The 20,460-nt window shown below is 38.0% G+C and overlaps 2 protein-coding genes across 4 annotated transcripts in view; both read right to left on the bottom strand.

Annotated features, from left to right (window-relative positions):
* The window catches only part of cpm (carboxypeptidase M), a 41,327-nt gene extending 36,614 nt beyond the window's left edge, over positions 1-4,713 (bottom strand). The window contains exons 1-2 of the mRNA XM_082168282.1: positions 4,525-4,713; positions 3,637-3,838 (exon numbers count right to left, since the gene is read on the bottom strand). Coding sequence (XP_082024408.1) covers positions 3,637-3,814 — 178 coding nt within the window. The 5' untranslated portion in view covers positions 3,815-3,838; positions 4,525-4,713. The remainder of the gene's footprint in view (positions 1-3,636; positions 3,839-4,524) is intronic.
* A 4,273-nt stretch (positions 4,714-8,986) lies between these two features.
* The window catches only part of usp6nl (USP6 N-terminal like), a 64,568-nt gene continuing 53,094 nt past the window's right edge, over positions 8,987-20,460 (bottom strand). For all 3 annotated transcript variants that reach the window (XM_082168210.1, XM_082168208.1, XM_082168209.1), the window contains 9 exons: positions 20,054-20,161; positions 19,548-19,657; positions 18,308-18,356; positions 17,961-18,081; positions 17,071-17,165; positions 16,005-16,070; positions 15,792-15,891; positions 14,446-14,598; positions 8,987-12,111 (listed from right to left, as the gene is read on the bottom strand). In XM_082168210.1, coding sequence (XP_082024336.1) covers positions 10,694-12,111; positions 14,446-14,598; positions 15,792-15,891; positions 16,005-16,070; positions 17,071-17,165; positions 17,961-18,081; positions 18,308-18,356; positions 19,548-19,657; positions 20,054-20,161 — 2,220 coding nt within the window. In that variant the 3' untranslated portion in view covers positions 8,987-10,693. The remainder of the gene's footprint in view (positions 12,112-14,445; positions 14,599-15,791; positions 15,892-16,004; positions 16,071-17,070; positions 17,166-17,960; positions 18,082-18,307; positions 18,357-19,547; positions 19,658-20,053; positions 20,162-20,460) is intronic.

A 20,460-nucleotide genomic window follows, 5' to 3' on the forward strand; every position in this document is an offset into this window, starting at 1 on the left:
GGGAGAGAGAGTTGGCAGCGGATGTGTTCTACTCAATGATGTTTTTGTGCTGAGCCAAAAAGAGCAACCTGATCCATGAACCAAATCAACTTAAAATGTCACGGACTAGCAGCACCTTCACCAAAAGATAAGCCAATGTCTCCATCACTCACCGTAACCGTGAGCTAGGCGGACACAGTAACTAAACAAACGTACTTTATTAAAAGGAAAAACAGGGTACAAATGGCAGGGAGTGGTTATATCACTCAGTTTCCCAAGTTTTACGTCTTATGGTATGCAATGAAATTTCACCCCTTTTTAACTTTTTTTTTTTTGTAAATCTCATAGGCAGCACACTCAATTTCTACAATGATAATAATTAGAAATGTTTGAGCAACACATCAGCATATTAGAATAATATTAGTAATGGCTGCTGCATTTTTTTTCTTCTTTTCCCCCCCTGTTTTTCCTCTTTTTTTTAATCAAATAAATACATCTTTGGTAAGCATGACTTTTCAAAAACATTAACTTGCAGACCCCAAACGTTTGAATAGTAATGCTATTATTATTATTTTTTACATCAGCCTAATATTTTTAATATTCTAAAAGTGGTAAAGTTGTATGCTTTAAACAGAGCGAAATCATCTGGTTGGGAATCACTGTCATACAGGACCAGAATGAGCAACACTAAAATAAGAAAAAGCCTAAACCTTTAGCATGGAATCTTAAGAGTGCCGGACAATCATTTTGTTTCATTGTAAAAACTACTGTCTTCTTGTCTGTCACCCAAATGCAAATCAAAGGTCAGCTTTATTTGTTATACCAATCTCTCAGCACAGGAGCTGCATTGTGCTCCTGTGCGGGCAAGTGTTTACCGCCTCTGTTTAACACTGTCAGATTGACCGTCTGTGGAAAAACAGCAAATCTTTAGCTGCACTGATTTCCCTTTCAAATAACAAATGGGATGAGCAAACTATCCTTTCAAACATCCCCAGACAAAACAGCCTGCTTCAAAACGTTCTTTCAGTATGACCGTATAGGCGTAGAGAAAGACCTTTGAAGCATGGCACTGAAGCTACCCAGGATCCTTTTGTTGGGGTAATAGAGTAAAACTGGCTGGTCTTTCCAAGCACCTGAGTAGAACCATGGGAAACTAGTGTTCAAGCGAGTTGTGATTTTGCCGCTGATATGAACCGCTTTGCTACACTTAAACTGTTTTGGTATTTGGCGCTTAGAAACTACTAGACGTGAAGTTCGGTCAGAGGCCAAGATCCTTATCAAATGTTGTGTCACTAAATTAACAAAACAGTTTATCTGATGTGGAAGAGAGATTAAACCAATTTTAACATTATTAAAATACAAGTAGACTATATCAATCTAAAACCTAAGATGATTCAATCTTTCAAGGATTGAAAGCATTGTGGTTTCAATATGCATGAATGACTAGTAGGGCTTCACTCATAGTAAGGGTAATGTGTTTTAATAACTATGATCAACATGTAGTGGGACTGAAATGGCTGATGGGATTGTATCCAACACCTTTACACAGGACGTTTCAAGGGGAACCAGTACTTTAGGTACTGTATTTGAGCAAAGCAGCACATTCAGAGAGATACTAATGTGAATTTCCCAGTTACATCAGACAGTGAAAGATACTCAATGAATATTGCTATAAAAGTTTCCAATATACCTTAATAAGTGACCCCAAATAATTTTTGGACATTTAAGCAACACTTGTAATATATGAATGTCATTGCATTAGATAGTTAATATAATCCCCTCATAAGCAAACACATACTGCTAGAGTATTTCTCAGGACTAAAGTTAACCACATTAATTAATGCAATGTTGAAAACAGATTTAATAAGTACCAAATATTTTTGAGGTCACTGTTTATGTAAACATGAAATAACTGTCAGTAAACAATTCACAAATTTAAAAGGCATCTGCTTATGAATACCAGTCATATGAGCATTTTGCTAATTAAAATAAATATAAAATTAAATTGAAGGAATATCAAATGAGTAAGAGTGCTGTTGATTCGGCCATAGACACGAGGGCGCAGATTATATTCAGACTACGGTTGCGAGTAATATTGCTTTTTTACAATACTTAAAAAATAGTTCCTAACAAAGAGTGCAATGAAAAGCACCTGAATGAATCGTGATTCGTTTGCGCGAAACTAATCAACTAAAACCTGTCGCCACCTACTGGCGTGAGGTTGTAAACTACAGCCGCCGAATTTCCGTGCCATCACACTACGCCTTTCGTTCATAATTCCATTGACTTCCATTCATACGCATGCGAATGCAAGAAAAAACACGCTAGCTCATGCGAAGAAGTTTCGCATTTTGGTAAACTTTGACTTGCAAATTACACTACGAAGTGTGACCTCTTCTAAGCTGAATATGCAAAATTTAAAGCAGCAGGTTTGCATTGCATTTAATTGTTATATGCTGAATTTATGTTTTTTTTTAAAGGCGATACAGAGTCTGATGTCATATCTTATTCTGTGCCGTATCAGAATAAAATGCGCGGACCTACATATTTTTTTATGGTTTTAGGCTACATGCAGAATGATCTCATTCATTTTTGGAGTTGTCCTCATTCAGCTTGTTTTTGGTAATATTTCTGTCCATTTATTAAGGATCACATCTTGCCCAACTATCAACTATGTTTAAAAAAAAATATATATTTGGCCATGTTTTGTCTTATAAGTAATATTATTTAATTAATCTGCATCATCTATTATCGAAATTTATTTACACAAATGTAAATATGGGGAGAAATTAATGTTTTTATTTTAAAGGCAGTTCGACAATACCTTAATCAATATAAATTAATAAAATATCTGCTAAAAAGGTTATCCTAAAACTGTGGTTGGAACCAACTACCCCAGCTATGTCTCTTTGGATGTCCTATTTGCTGGACATTGCTCTTTTGGAATGTACCACACACAGCTAAAGTGCACGGCGCCACCAGAAGGACAATACAATTTTGGTTGGACCTTATTAAGATTTTATCAAAAAGTTTGAAATCTTGAGACTTTGAGATCCTTCTATTTGTTTTGGTCAAAATTTTATTTTATTTTCATATTATTTATTTATTTTTATTTAGTCTTATGATTGTGGGCGGATCTTGGGCTTTGTTGTAAATAGTTACACACATAAAATGTTTAATAAACTGAATTTGTAAATCTAAATAAAATTAAAAAATTAAAAAAAGGCATGCCAAAAGTTTTTCCTGACCACAGCAAAATAAACAGACTGGCATTCCCTGTCTCGATCCCACAAACACAGACAATGCAAACAGTGAAAAATCCCAGTTCTGAGGGACTGTATATCGGGCCAAACAAATGAGATGACTGTGTTTTATGCATACATATATAGATACATGTATGGCTCACTGTACTGCTGCTGCTGCTGTTTGTAGACTCATAAAAATATTTGTTGCACAATAAGCTCTCTAATGATCGGCCAGGCAATAAGTTTGAACCTGTTGCATGCATCTGTTAAAATTGACATGCCCTCAAACTGTACAACACTGTGTGCTCTTCTGCAGGAACACATACGGACAGAGAGGAATTTAACTCACAGAAGACAAACATAGGAAACTATTGTCATGATTGTGTTTAACGCTGCACCACAGCTGTTTTACCTTCAACAGACTGTCCGATGCTGTGTAGATGTGTGATCTCAGGATACGTCCTGTTGACGTCTTTCAAGTACTGCTCCATTTCCACGCTGTTATGATAGCGAAAATCCAGACCGTGAATGGATGACAGCCAGGACCATAAGTACAGGCAGAGCGTGAAGACGAACATCCTTTGAGCCATCACAATAGAAAAGTGCGAGAACCTCTTCCAGAAAGAAAAAATAGAGACAACAATGATGTGATGTGCCCTTATTATCCCATTGTCTGTCAAACATGGATACCACATATTTTTAAAAGTCTGTAGGTTTAGAAACACATTCAATAAATATAACAATCATTCAATATAATTTATCGGCCAATGTAAACGCAGTAAATTCATTACTATAGCATTACTATACATCTCATTCCATAGAACCACCACAGTACTTTTTGTAAGGGCATTTATTGATTGCAAGATAGATAGATAGATAGATAGATAGATAGATAGATAGATCTATTGACAGACAGATAAACATCAATTGACAGATCAACAGATAAGATAGATATATCAACTGACAGACAGATCAATGGACAGACAGACAGATAGATTATGCCCATAGCCTACCTGTTTAGGTAGCCATGCATCTCATATAATTAAATAATAATAATAATAATACTGTGGTGGAACCAATATACAGTGATGGTCTGTTGTTTGATATAAATGTCCTAAACCATACAGTACGTGTAGCATCTATCAACAAATAACTAAAACCGTACTTAACAAATTAAGTACTGCACCTAAATAAAATGTTTTTTAAAAAAGAGAAACAAACTGCATTACTTCGTAAAGATATTCACTGACAAAAGTGTACATGTTGTAGTTAATATTAATGAGTTAATGAGCAGCTTTACCTCTTGTGCGTTGGTTGTTCTCCGGCACAGTTTAAGACCTTCTCCTGTTTGTTTAGTTACTCCGCGGTCATTATAACATCTCACATCATGTTAATAAAGTTCATATGTACCCCTCCTGTTCGTGTCATTGATGAAATGAAGGTGTCTTGTTTCATACCGCTGAGTTCAAATGACTCAAGCAAGCCTCGTGTGTTTGGTGTACTTGAGGGTGGAGGCGGAGCGCCTCTACACACGCGCGCGCGCGGACGCGCGTGCAAACACACACACACTGAATAAGTGACATTTGAAAGTTAAACTAACTTAATGGTGTTCAGTGAACTACTGTATCTATTTAAAATGTACATTGTACAAGTACAGTTCAGCAGTCGGTACAGCGACAGGTAGGCTATTAACTGAAGACCACTTTGCATATTATTAGGAATGCGTGACATCTCGATCAATCAAGATTCTTGATATACTTCAATTTGCATATTTTACTTTTGACTGACGTAATTGCTATCATGAATCATGATATATTTTAATATTGTTCACGATTAGATCAAAAAAAAAAATACTACTAAGTTTTTCTTTTTTAAAGTAGTTTCAAATATATTTGAACTAATTTAATTTAATTAAGAGATGTCAGATTACATTATGGGAAATGGTTAAAGGTGCACATAGTTTGGATCTAACATGCATGGTTAAAACTGAGTTTTAAAGATATAGACATCATACATCAAAGGGTTATTAACAAACAGTAAAAAAAAGAAAGAAAAAAAAAGACATTACATATTCATTACATATCATGAAAATACAATATAAGAGAGCAACACAAAGAAGAAAGAAAATGAAGTGGATTGCAACCATATCATTTTGTCTCAAGTATGTGGAACTTATTCATTGGACTATAAGAAGATCTGTTGAATTTTGCTGTCAAATTCAAGGTGTAGCAGAGTCCCTCAGGGCGACTGTACAGCCAGATAAATAGCACACCGGTTGCAAGCACATTCTTTACTGCTGAGTTTACCCTCACCTACTGTGAAATGCTGCATATTAGTGAGTAGATTACAGGAAATATATGTGTACTAATTGTCCAAAAGATCACATAAATTTGAGTTATAATAATCTAAAAGGTACTTTAGCTTGGCCCACTTCAGGTTTCTAGGATAACAAGTGTGAGCTCTCAGAAAGAAAAAGGTCATTTCTCTACAAACTTAAACTAGACCTATCCGTTCTAAAGAAAACCAAGTATTTGCTGTTTTGTTTTTTTTCCAATAACAGAAGGTGGCCTACATTCCTGCCTCTTTTTCTGTCCTATACACAAAACTTGATTACACAAGTAAACATAAACATAAGTGATGTTTTCATACATGAGTCATGTCTAAGGTAGGATTACTGTCCTCTTAAAACACTCCAAAAATGGTTAATAGCTTATCATTAAGGTGATGTCACACCACCATTGTTCAGGTAAGATCACATTAACGCAATTCCCCAGGCAAAACAAGTTCATTGTCTAGTCTTAGCTGTGTAGTGATGTTTGAAGCACAGCTCAAACAGAAGTCACTTTCAAACCAATCAGCTTGCTGTTGGTCAACACGCCAAATTTGGATTTCCACGCAAATGTCCTAATTTTCAAATTTCTAACGCAAATTTTCACGTGGATTCCTTTTGAAATGACTGGATTTTGCCCACGGAAATTCGACGAGCGACAGTAAACGTGACCGCACCTTTCAGCGTATTTTTAAGCGGCCCATTTCAATTGGAATCCATGTGATTTGGAAGTTTGCGTGAGGGCTAAAGATTTCCCCATGCAGATTTTGGCAACGGCTTCAAGTTGGTCACGTGAAATTTGGCGCGTTGACCAACAGAAAGCTGCTTGGTTCGAAAGTGACCTCAGTGTGAGCTGTACGGAATATGGTCACCGTGATTTTGTAAGACATGTTCCTGGGTCAACATATTTTGACGACCATGGAACAACATTTCTGTCCGAAAATTTGGTCCTAACAATATCCTCACCCCTAAACCTATAACCCTACCCATAAGTTACCCCTAAAATCAGAGGGACATAACAGGTAAATAACACTGATGTAGAAGCACTAAACCCTGGTTGTAAGCCGAAACTTGATATAAACTGACATAACTTGTCTCTCAAATCTGACTCGTTGATTGGAATGTTGTTTCAGGATCAACAAAGATGTTGATCCAGGGACTCTTATTAATACTAACTATAGAATTTCTGAAATGTGTATGTGCAAAAGATGCTGTCAGGATACCAGGTTGTTGCTAGGGTGTACAGAGCCGCATCAACAATGGTGGTTGTTAGGGCATTACAAAGGCCTTTGCATGGGTGTTGGGAGCATAAATCAGTTTGCTCCTTGAAAGTGGGGTTTTAACATCTGAAAATATAGTAAAGAAGAAATATGTCTGTCGCAGTTGGTTGTGGTTTTGTTTCATGTCCATGTTTTCTTGTCTTTTATTTTTGAAGTTTTCATAGTCATGTTCCTGTTGGTAATGTGACTTTCTTGCCTTCATGTGATAACGCCTTGTGCTTCCCTAGTCTGAATTAGCCGGCTGCTCTCGAATCGCTCTCGCGTTACTTTGATGGCACACGTCACAGTCATGTGGAGTCGGCGCTGTCTCAAGTCGGACACAATTTCTAACCGGTATGCACTGCTTCAAGTCAGCCGCCAATCAGTCTGTGCAGCGCTGTAGGAAGTCGAACAAGCCTTTATTGTCAGGTTCTGATTGGTTCCCTTGTTTCATGAGTCATGTTCTCATTGGTTCATTGCTTTCAGGTGTCTTGTTATGTCATTAGTCCTAAGTATTTTACATTTACATTTGCATTTAGAAGACGCTTTTATCCATAGCGACTTACAAATGAGAACAATAGAAGCAGTTGAACTAACAACAATATGCAAGTGCTATGACCCTTCTCAGTTTAATCTAACGCAGTACACATTTTTTTTGGTAAATAGAAGAGAAAGTGTTAGTATTACTGGATCAAGTATATACAGCCCACATGTTATTGTCTCTCGCTTAGCTTTGTTTCCTGTAAGTGCTGTTTGTTGAGTTTTATGTTCCCAATTTTCAGTTTCAAGTCATGTTTGTCAAGTTGTTTTGTTTTTGTAATAAACTACACATGGGTTTAATTCAACTCTCCTTCAGTGGACTAATCATTACACTGTCTCTATTAAAGCCCATAATTCCAGTTTCAATGTAAAACCCTATAGTATCTCATGTACACATCATTAGTCCTGACAGCTGCAATCTAGTCTATAGTGTGCTTCATGTATGAAACTGAGAGAGTGGTCATGCATGTAGCTATCTATCTGAAGGTGTACACTGGTATGTGTCTGTACACATCCACATCTGACGAGAGGTTTCTAGGTACATGTGCGTATATACTGTACCATAAAAACACAATTCTGTTATTTACAAAAATGATAGTTCAGTACTATTGATGTAAATTGATGTCTTCAAAATGTCAAAAACCAGTTAGACCAGCTTAAACCACCTTAGGGTGAATTAAGCTGTTTCTTTCAGTTGGGTCTTTCTCTTTATTTGGCCTGTGGTCGACTCATTTTTAGGTCAGTTTTTATAAACAATGAGTCGCATCAACAAATTTGACAGCATAAATCAACAGATCAAGCCTCGAGTCAACTGACAGGACGCCCATAAATTATGTCACTTTAAACACGACAACAAATAGTTTCCAGTGACCTGAAGGTTCCTCTAGTCATCTGTTTGTTCCAGGAAAAAGGTTGACACGCATACAGTTTAGTTTCAACACCAGGCAACTTCTATGTTTTGGTTCGTATGTGAAGTTTGGCTTTTCAAGAGGTGGCTGTAGATGGTTTTCATACTAAATGAGATGCACAGCTGGAGATTGAACAAATTAAAACAAACATTTTCCACATCTATGTTTGGCTGAAACAAAGAAGTCATGGAAAATGAAAACAATGATCTAGGATGTCTTTATCATGAGATAATAAACATCAATCACTCTTATTATTAAAGTATATTAAAGTCCCATTTATCTGTAAGTCTGTTTAGGAACTGAACCAATGAAGCGTTAGCGCCATACTCCACATGTTGAGCTTCTTGAAGGTGAAAAGTTTAAAATGAATGACCAAAATGTCACCAGGGCCTGAATTTAATGTCTTTTCTGACATTTATTCAATGACATAACTAAACTAGGAGTCATTAGTCTCATTCGATAAAGATTAAACATTTATATTAAGTGTCATTTTTCGGTCCCACACCACCCTTACCTACAGCTTCATGAATGGTTAAGTTTGAAAATGATCTCTTGTCTCAAATTGCACAATGTGTTCAAGCAGATGGAGACATCTGGTGGTTGCAATACATTCACACATCCAAATATTTTGCAGTCTCTAGAATTGAACGAGATCTCACATATTACATTCATTAAACAATTTGAGATGCCAGAACAAACAAAACAGTGGCCAGTTTTTTATATTATTTTTTTATCACCCCATGTGGTTTTATTAGAGAAGGGGAAATCTGATAATCAAGTTGCATTTAGTAGTTAAACAAAGACATAATGTTCAGTCCAATAATCTGAACTGGAATGCTGTGTCAAAATGAAATGCACTAAACCAGTTTATATACTGAAAAGACAAGCATGGAAGAAGGAAACAATTGGGGCTCTAGTGCAGAGAATAAATTAGTTTGCTTGTCCATGAATATGACATAAAACATATATTTTTTAATTGTGTTTTTTTTTTTTTTTTTTTGTAGTATGATAGCAGATGGCATCAGAAAGGGATACAATGAGTGAGTGTTGTGTGGAGTGTTCTGAAAGCTGTTTGGGCTGGTCATTAGGGTATATTACAGTATGAAATAATCCATCTGCTTATTCAGTAGCAAATATACTGGTGTGTAATATTAAAATGAATGTCAAATAAGTTGGTAGTGTTGCCATGCCATACAATCATGTCAAGTAGGCTGATAAAAAAAAAAAAAGAAAAGATTCACTCAAAATCAGGTTAGTGGGTTAGCAGCCTAATCTAGTTTCCTAAATAAGATTAGGAAATGGCACGGACTGGAAACAAATTTCAATAGATCTGTAGAGATTCAATGAGTTGATTGTGTTATAATGTGTAAAACCTGTGCTTTTGTAAAATTTGAAATTGATAATCTTCTGCTATAAAAAAAAAGGTCCATTATTAGAAGAATTCCACTGAGTAACAGCACAGGTACAACCAACTTAACACAGCAGCCGCATGCTACAACAAAATAGCAGCCATATTATTGAATACTAACAGAGTTTTCAGTAACTAACTGCATAACTTGCACTGGGCATCACAGACATTTATTGGATGAATTTGGGTAAATTGGGCCACTTTGACTGCCAAAAGCGTCCCAATGTACTTTATTTCACCCTTGGTTACAGAGTCATCTGTTAGTGAATTTGAACAAACTCGAGTATCAGTCGGTTTGATCTGTTATTTTATGTTTTAACCTTGATGGACTGACAATATAAGATCTACTTGCTGGTCAGTGCCTAACAGATTTTGAGAATGCACATACCCCCTAAACTTCCCTTTCAATTTAAAATTAAACATCTGCATTTTTATACATAACCTCAAAAACAAGCCTTACAAACAAGGGTTTTACTTTCATTTGAACAGTGTTGTGATGCATCAAAATGTTCTGTCCAACAGCAATTATGTTCACTGTTTTAGTTGTTCATAATTATCCATACTGTATCTAACCTACACAAATTTTTGTTCTTAAAAATATATATTCACAATCAAGGAATAAAGTGTCCTCTAAAGTATGTGTTTATGTCTGAAATGCATTAAAAAAATAGATGATAATAGATCAGTAACTGAGTTTGTCTTTAACCCTCCATTTAAATATCTCAGTGTACTAATTAAACAAACAACAAAAACCTCTCTTTGCACATTTAAGCTCTGTTATATAACTCACATCGGCAGTTAAAGATTATTTTACGGGCAAAAACAAAAATTCAATTCTTCAGTCAGTCTTTGATCAGTACAAATGACTGAAACTGGCAACTCTTGTTTAGTAAGACTTGCCAGACAAAACGAACAAACAAATAAACAAACAAAACAGAATGCAAAAGCATTAAACCAACAGAAAACTGCTTGCTAGCCATCACTCATACAGTGTATCCCTCTATTTCGGTCTCTGTCTGTCCCTCTCAGAGCAGCATGGACTCCTGCAATGCGAAGGCCTCCTGTGCCTGCCTGTAGTGTGCCCCTCCGAACAGCGGGGGGAGCTGTTGCCTGCTGGATTGCTCTTGGTAGTGTCCTCTGAAATGGAGCACAGCGTCCGAGATATTTGCAGGAGCAAAGTTAAACTCCGGAGCTGGGTGAATGGGAGACAGCTGAGCCTTCTGGAAGCTGGGAGATCGAGGTAGTCCCACAGGAGATCGCGGAGGCCCTGCCTCCATGTCCCCATACCAGCCCTCTCTCTGTCTGTGTCCCTCGTAACGCAGTTCTGTGGGCGGGTAAGCAGGAGACCCCAGTCGGGTGGGCTGTCTCATGTAATACCCGCCCTCACCAACACTGTCTATCTGGGAAGAAAGCTCAGCCGGAGAAACCCTGAGCGGGGGCATGTTTGGCGGAGGCCGTCGGTAGGTTAAGTAGCTGTTGTTCATCAGAGTTTTCTCAGGCGAAGGGTTAGATGAGCCACGTCCCGTAGTCGCGTATAGTCTATCCTCTGGCCGAGAATCCGAAATGTAGGTAGTGTAGACAGGCGTCATGCCAGGTGGATAGTGCGGAGGTGCACGAGGTTCTGGTTTGGATTGCATCATGCTCTGTTTGGGCATTCTAAAGGGAGAAACACCAGTTACACCACTAGGAGAACGGGTGGGACTGCCTTGTCTCAAAGAAGGTCCAGTGTATGGTCGGGATGGGGGGCGAGATGGTGGTTTCTCCAGCTCTATAATTTCCATTACCTCTCCGTCTGGTCCCGGGACATTGTCGTATTGTGAGGCATTGGAAGCGCGGTTGGAGCCTGAAACAAATGTGCGAGAATGGGGTCGGCGCTGTGCCCCGGAGGCTTCCTCTGGAGCTAGGGAGCTGGGCGAGGGTGGAACACCCGTATTTAGACTAGACTGGCTTTCCCGAATTGCTGCAGCCTTGACTGCTTCCAGTTTGCCCTCGGAAGGCTTGACCCAGCGAGGTCCAATTTCCCTGCGCATGCTGGATCTAGCAGAGTTGGAGTGATTTGTCTGGTTCTGGGTCGACGCCTTCCCACCAACTCTTGCACTGCTGTTGGGCATGTGGGTTGGGACCCTTTCCTTTTGAGTGTCCACACCCCGTCTATCCTTCTCGCTCTTGTCTGGATGAGGCACCTTGTCCGGATGAGGCACCTTGTCCAGTGAGCTGGGTGGCCGACTCTCTTGGTACCTCTCTGGTGTTCCATCAGTGATGGGACCAGACTCTGCTCGTTTACTGGTGCTTGCGGCAGGGCTCGGACCACGAGGGGGGAGACCCACACCTGTCTGTCCGACCGGCTGCCCGTTAGCCACATGATTGGTTGCTCCTGTCGCCAATCCTGGAGGCTCAGGGGGAAGTTGACCTAATGGTTTCTTAGGAAACTCATCCTCCTTACCTGCACGGGTGACAGCAGAGCAGCCAATCAGAGCCAATATCAACACAGAAATGACAGGTATTAAAGACTCCATGAAAACTGTATAAGCAGTCTCTCTCTTCATAAGGAACAGATCAAAACATTGATGACGACTCTTGCTCTCAGGGCGTGTACAAATTTATGAACAATAAAATAATCTGTAGAACGAGAATTTCTTCTGGAATGCAAACTGCATTTCATGGAGTCTTTAAACCATGACAATATAAACACACACTGAAATGCAACAGTCATGCAGCTGAATGTCTTTTAGCAGAGCCAAACTGCCAAATAAAACAAGAGTTACAGTTGACACTTCATTCAAAGAAAAACAAACCACAAACATCCACGGCTGGTGTCAAATCAAAGCTCAGATTGGGAACATTGAGGATTTAAGAAGCTAAAAAAAAATAAAAAAAATATTAACACAACACTTACTGTTCAAGCCTGACTGTGAACATACAAATCATGTGGAGAAAGGATGTGTTAGGTACGTTTTGGAACACAGAGAATGTGCACGATATTCAAGTACGCAGTGAAGGAAACTGAAGAAAACGTCAGGGGAATGATGAACGTTTACACACAGATACTGATGGTTTGGGCGGTTCTTGGTTTGCGTTGAGAAAGGGCTGTGAGGAACGGAAACGTCAAATCCAAACAAACCACCATCAAAGGTGCTAGTTTATCATACTTTGGTTCCAAAATTAAGATTTGCTAAGCACCAAATGCAGGTTACAGGCCAAATGGCATGTATTGTTTAAATCAATAATGGTTATGTATGATTTCTCATTAAAGGGGACCTATTATGCCCCTTTTTACAAGATGTAATATAAGTCTCAGGTGTGCCCAGAATGTGCCTGTTAAGTTTCAGGTCAAAATACCCCACAGATAATTTATTATACCATGTTGTAAATGCCCATTTTTGAGTGGAAGGAAAAAAATGCTGTTTTCGTGCATATATCTTTAAATGCAAATGAGCTTCTGCTCCCCACCCCACTTTCCAGAAGAGGGCGGAGCCTGTACAGCTCCTGCCTCGGATACTCTGACAAAAACTAAAACATCTGTTTGGCTTTGATTATCATCTCTATCGCTGGGACACTCAAGTGACATTGCAGATCATCATGAAAGTGTATTATCTGCATGTGTTTTAAAGTCATATTTAATAATAACCAAGGTTATGTCAAAAACACACAACGTTCACATAAACACAGTCGGTTTTGTCTGTGAACGTAAACAGCAAGTTAAGAAATTGCATGTGTATATTAGATCTGTGTAAAAAGCAGTGTATTATACAGTACCTACTGCTATACATACTGTTAATATGAATCAAACAATGAGAAAAACAGAAAATAATTTACTGCTCTTGACTAAATAACTTTATTAGCTTTAATAAGAATATATTTCTTACTTGGATACTGCTGTTAAATGCCCAGGATGGGTCTATGCAAATACGGCAGAGTCTGTCAGCAGTCGTGGGCGGGGCCTGTGCAATGTGATGTCACACTGCATAGAAACTACAAACGGCTTATTTGCACTGCTTATGATTTATGGGGATTAAATAAAAGAAGTGGGTGGATTTTTACCATTATAGAGTGGTTTTGTACACACACTGCCGACACACATTTCTGTTCAAACACCATGTAAAAGTGAATTTTGCATAATAGGTCCCATTTAAATCGAACATGAGCCCAGCAAAAAAGTTGGTGTTAGCATTGCTAAGGTAACAAGGAAATACTCTATTACTCAAAAACACAAAGGTTAAAAATATTTGCATTGCTAATTTTTGTAGTGAACTAATCTAAGTGTGTTTATTATAAGCATTCTCTGTCAAGTGAATTTTTAGAACTCAGCTTGTTGCAATACATACCCCCCAAAAAATGTTTTGCTGAAGAACCCAGGTTTTGTGTGAGACAGAGAAACAAACGAGGGGAGAGGGACGTGTGTATATAGGGGTAGACGAACGAATGGTTGGTTGATTGACAGATAAAGTAGTCAGTGCGTTTTTGCCCACCGGTTGGTTTTGTAGGAGGGTTGGCGCCCTCCTTTCCCAGACCCACTAGTGTAAGCAGAAGCTATGTTTGAAGCGAAAGGGAGAGAACGCAGATTAGACAAACAATACATAGCAGCAGTGAATGAGAGTGTGTGTGTGTGTGTATGTGCAAGAGATAAAGGAAAAGATAAAGTAGATAGAGTCAGAGAGAGATTACCAGGAGACAGTATGTGCAGCAGGATGTTTCCCTCTATGGGTGGTGACACACAGCCATACATTTTATGATTCGCCATGATTTTAGTATGTGTTTGTGTGTGTGTTTAAAGTACCTGGAGGTGGCAGCTCCAGTTTAGATCGTCTGAGCTCAGACATGGAGTGTTGAAGCTGCTCTATCACAAAGTCGTCATCAAAACAGAAATCTTTTGACAGAGTCACCTGCAGAAACTTCACCAGATCCTCCATAGACAACTTCAAGAGGGTCTCTAACACACACACACACACACACACACACACACACACACACACACACACACACACACACACACACACACACACACACACACACACACACACACACACACACACACACACACACCAGAGAAAACACAAGTGGTTACAACTAGAATGTGACATGTTCAAAGTATTTGAATCCTAAGAAGAACCACACAATAATTATAATAACTATACAGTCTATTATGATGATGTCCTTTCAGGGTTTATTTTGCACGTTGTCCCTTGCACATATCAATCATTTTATTTAATATATTAATATTTGAAACATATTTAGCTTTAATGATAGCCTGGGAAAACCCAGACAACTTCCGGCAAATTTAGATTTGCTCTGCAAGTAGTCTGGCAAAGAGCCCATTCAAGCCCATTTCTAATCCGTCGAAATCGAGGCACCAATCAGAAACGTTGAGGCGGGCTTTACACAATGACGATCGCTCTGATTGGTTTTAGGTCTATCCAATTGCGCCCAGAGGCATTTGAGCGACGTCCGTTGGTGAAGCGCAGCAACTTTTAAATGCATTATTATATTAAAATTGCAAACACATGAGGACAGTCTCCATGAAAGACCCACTGGCAGATGAACGTGCTGCTAAATTTCTCTCCGAAACGGTAGGAAATGAAATTAGATTTAATAGAGGATTTTAACTGTGACAAGATGATTGACAGGGCAGTTTACGTGACAGGATGCATGCGACAGATCCGTCAGATAAAGATGACGAAGTAGTATGTCCCAAAGCTTGCCTACTTTTTTGCTACACATTCAAAAGTAAATACCTTTTCTTCACAAAAAGAGTACATACTTTTATGGCGTAGTGTAACTTAGGCGAATTTGGACGCAGCATATGGCTTTACACGATGGCGATCGCGATCGCTCTGATTGGTTTTAGGTCTATCCAATTGCGCCCAGAGGCATTTGAGCGACGTCCGTTGGTGACGCCCCTTTGGAAATGAGTTTTTAATGGAGCTTTGCCAGACCATATCTCAGTTACTACTGAGAATGGTCTGGTTTTAACCAGGCTACTTTAATGACTGTTTTTAAGGAGATTTTTCAGGTTTAGCTAGCATCTAAACCTTAGATATACCTGTACCTTAGAAGCAATTTTGTCCACAAAGCCAAGCAAAGACATACAAACACACAACACACACACTACTTTACACTCATTACTTTTGTGTAGTTTGAGGATGGTGTAGGACATTGCAGTCAGAACTCGCTCTCCTTCCAAAATATAAATGTCCCATATTCTCAGCGTGAGCGTGAACGGAGTCTATTCAAAACACATATAAATGCACTCAAATCAGTGAGGTTTCACAAATAATATTACAACAGAAAAAGATAATATGCTGTGATTTACTGAAATAATGTTTTAAGAGTCCATACCCGATCCAAGAAACACTGAAAGAACCATTTCATAGTGTACAGGCTGGTGAACACCTCTTGGTTATCCTGTAGAGGGCAGCAAAGTTACAGTTATTAATAAAAGAATGGCAACAAAAGACAGATAAAAACATTTTGTGAATGCGCACACAAGCAATACTACTGTATAACCCACTGCACAGCGTATACTTCTTTAAATTGTATGGGTGAATGTTTAAAAAAGTAGTAAGTTACACATTTGAGTTTCTTTCAATTTTTTTCCTCCTAGAATCCTACTTTGTAATAAATAAATAAATAAATAATAATATTAAAATAATATAATTGTTCTCACTCTAGACCTGGGAGGTCAAGTCTTTGACTCTCTTTGAAAGCACATTCACTCTCACACATTGTGTGTGATCTTTGGTTGTGTACGGCACCATTTGTATTCCTAAAATGTAGGTCGTCCAGGTACATACATAGATGAATCATATATTGTGCACAGTGTATATAGTGCAAAAATAGTGCAAGTACTGTGGTTGTATAGTGTCATATGGCCATATAATCACACATATTAAAGAGTGAAGCTTATCCTTCTCTTTTATCCTCTTTCTAATCCACCCACATCAAAGGCTGACTCTCACACACTAATAATTGATTAATTCATCACTCCATCCATCTCTTTATTAATTAATATTGCCTTTTATTAATTACTCTGCCCTTTAATGAATCCCTGCTGGCATGTCTTTGTGGATTCTCTGTTACATGAGCACTCAGGGTTGGCCAGCTGTTCTGTTCGGGTTTACTTCCGAAAAGATACCAATACACTGACAAACAGAGAACACAATATAGGCCAAAAATAAGACTGCATATGAAGCTTTTCAGCCATTGTGAAAAGTTAATTTAGGACACACAGCATTAATCAGTATAAAATGAATACACAAAAGCTGTACTTGGCATGCAACTATCTGATAAATAACTGTTCCATGGAGTTTTTCTAAAAACGATGTGTGAGTGAAGTGGCCCAAGGTTCAAATGTCACTTTTTGAATGTAGAACATGATGTTTTGGAGTTTTTTTTTTGGTCTTACTAGATGTTGTTTGAGCTTAGGCATCATCTTCTGCAGGATACGATCATGATGCTCCTGGAAGCGCATGAGTTTAGGGAACCCTGGTACGAAGAAACCTAGAGGATCACAACAACATTTTTCAATTTGGTATAGAAATTGTATGTGAAGTGCATGTTTATACAGTAAAAACTGTATAAACAATATACAGTATTGAATAAGTAAACACAACATTAAACGTGTTGTAGCTCAATGGTTCTCAACTAATTTTTGCTTCAGGATCCAGATTTTACATTGGACATCAAGTGGTGACTGAACACAGTACCAAAATGTATTAATAGAAAAAAATAAGTTAAACAAAATATTATGAATTTATGAACTTATATACTATGAATAACATAAGCCTAAATGTATTACTATTATTAATAATTATTATTTAATTCATTAATTTATTTGAGATATTTATTACATTTGTATTAATTTTATTGATTATTTTAATTGCAGTTCATAAGTCAATAATAATAATAATAAATTATTTATTTGTTTATTTTAGATATTTATTTAATTGTATAATTGCAGGGTGTTTGGATTATCTTATATTTAAGTGGACTAACAGTTCTTTGGAAAAAAAATACATAAATAAATAATAACGATATTATTATTAGCAGTATTAGCAGTCATTTAATTTAAACATTTATTTAATTTGATAATTACTGGCTATTTGGATTATCTTGAATTTAAATGGATGCACTTTCTCTTCCATTTCTTTTCTCTTCCATTACAAAAATTCTATTATTTTGCAATCTAACATATGCACTATTGTTATGATGATGATTTATTATTATTATTATCATTACTTCTCTACACCAGTTCAGTACCACAGTTCTAGAGTGGGTAAGAGAGTGTGCATGTACCGTGCATGGTATGTCTCTGTCCAGACAGCAGCTTAACCAGCGCCCAGAAAGCATCTTCCTCATTCATATAGATGAGTAACAGAGCAGTGATCTGACTCATGCCCTGACAATAGCCCACCTCCTACACACACACACACACACACACACACACACACACACACACACACACACACACACACACACACACACCATAAGAGTGAGAATCCATTGTGTGCAGCTTCTTTCCACACATAAACCAAAATCATACTCAAAAATGATTGCTGACTCTGAGACAGCAATTTAATTCGATATTGGGAAGCAAACTGAAATCAGCGTGGCTATTTAAAAAAGGGGTATTTTTGACTCACCGTGTTATAAATGGAGTATGCAGTGAGCACATGAAACAGATCCTGCTGTCTGAAACACAGCACACACAAAACAATCATGTACACATCCTCCATTCTCCTTTTCATTTTATAAGCCATAGATCATTAAGTTTTAGCACATTTTTTGCAAGTTCTGTTCTTTCCCTCTCTCATTGTCTCACACACACAACGTGAGAATGATCTGACCCTTTCAAATCTCCACAGGTAAATGCCACATCAATCAATATGAGCGCTTTAGCCCTGTCACAATTCAATACACCAATAACTCGAAGAGAAACGGTGGGGTGTAGGCGTCTCTCTCTCTCTCTCGCTCCATTGCGTTCGCAACTTTTCCATTTCACATGCTGGTTAAATGTAGCAGTTTTATGGCCATGAGAAATGGAAGCACCTCCGAGGAGAAATAAAAAATGTATTTTACACAGACAGATTAAAGCCCTATATAAAAAAAAAAGAGTCTCCATCAGCAAAGCAATTTAGCATGAAAGCCTCCTAAAACACCACAATGTATGCAATACTTGCAATAAAATGTTTGGCTAATGTTTGTTCAGATAAAAGAAATTAAATTATATTATATTACATTAAATTAAATTAAAAAGTTGATTATATGAAAACAAAACAAATACAAAACTAAAAACAAAACACAAAATATTTGGCTACTTGAAAAACTTGTTCAGAATAAAAAAATAAATAAAATAAAAACATTCAGGCTATGTTCAGACTGTCAGTTAAAATCCAATTTTCGTGCATATCCGATTGGATTCTGATCATATTTAGCAAGTGTGAACAAAAAACAAAACAAAACATAATCCGATTTTAACAAATCCGTTTTGAGCAATGGATGGAGCAAACAATATGTTGTTTGAAATCCTATTCAAATCGCATTTCTGGAAATGGGTTTCAGTCTGACCGCTCTGATCGAATTTCGTGTGGTTTATGTCACTTTCTCACGTCACGTGAAACGTAAACATGTCAGACATGTTGTTAAAGGAAACATGCTGTCGCTGCAGAAACAAGGTTGTGTTGTAGCGAAGTGCCGGTTGAGTAGAAAATTAATGAAGACGTTGAATTTTGATACCGGCGAAGACGACAGCACGGAATAAAGCCGTGTGGTGAGGGGCCCTAACGGTCATTGCATGAATTGAGGGCCCATCGTAGCATGAAACATATACACTTCCTGTGTATCAGTGTGTGTATTTCTGTTGATGTGTGTTTGGATGCTCACTTGACATCATAACGGTGCATGAACATGATGTGATCTCTATATGTACGATTCACATCCAGATCAATCTGACGGACATCTGGAGACAACCCCCTCGCTCTGGTCTTCAGTTTCTGGAGAAATAAAGAGACAGGGCATTGAGTTCATAAGAAATATTAACTAGCAGTGAATTATAGTCAGCATTCTGCAGAGACCACAGCATGATTTCTGCCACACACGCAAACACTTCCAGTTAAAGGAGAATACGGCCTGCAAATCATGTTTTCTGTCTGCTTGGATGCTGCAAGGCTTTAGTAAAGCTGCTATTGTCCGTTTGGGGTGATGCTTCCCTCTGTGGTGTGTGTGTGTGTGTCAAACCACATAAGTGTTACATTGCAAACCTCAGGGGCAGGCTATTTTAGAAAGTCATATTTAAGAGAGATTGACTCTCTCTTACACACACATTTCTGTGGAATATACCAGCTCTAAAGAAAACCATGGCTATGCTGGAATGGAGAGACAGTTTTTACCTCGTAGAAGTCCTTCTTCTCCTCCTTGATTTTGGGGACGTCGAGCAGCAGACACCAAACTTGACCTCTGAGCTGCAGTGGAATTCCCTTATAGATCCTTCTCGCCAGCTACACACACACACACACACACACACACACACACACACACACACACACACACACACACACACACACACACACACACACACACACACACACACGTACAAAACAAGATTAGAATTTAAGAAACTCTAAATCTCAACTATGTAAGTGTACACTTTGTAGACATTTCTAAAAACATAAACAGATAGACCAACAAATAAATAATTTAACACATTTTATCTTCAAGGTAACAACTTCACTAACATTCAGAGGTTTGAGGTCAGTAAGATGTTTTTGAAACAAGTATTTTATGCTCATCGAGGCTG

The sequence above is a fragment of the Leuciscus leuciscus genome, assembly GCF_965113295.1.
Source record: "Leuciscus leuciscus genome assembly, chromosome: 4".
NCBI classification, from domain to species: domain Eukaryota; kingdom Metazoa; phylum Chordata; class Actinopteri; order Cypriniformes; family Leuciscidae; genus Leuciscus; species Leuciscus leuciscus.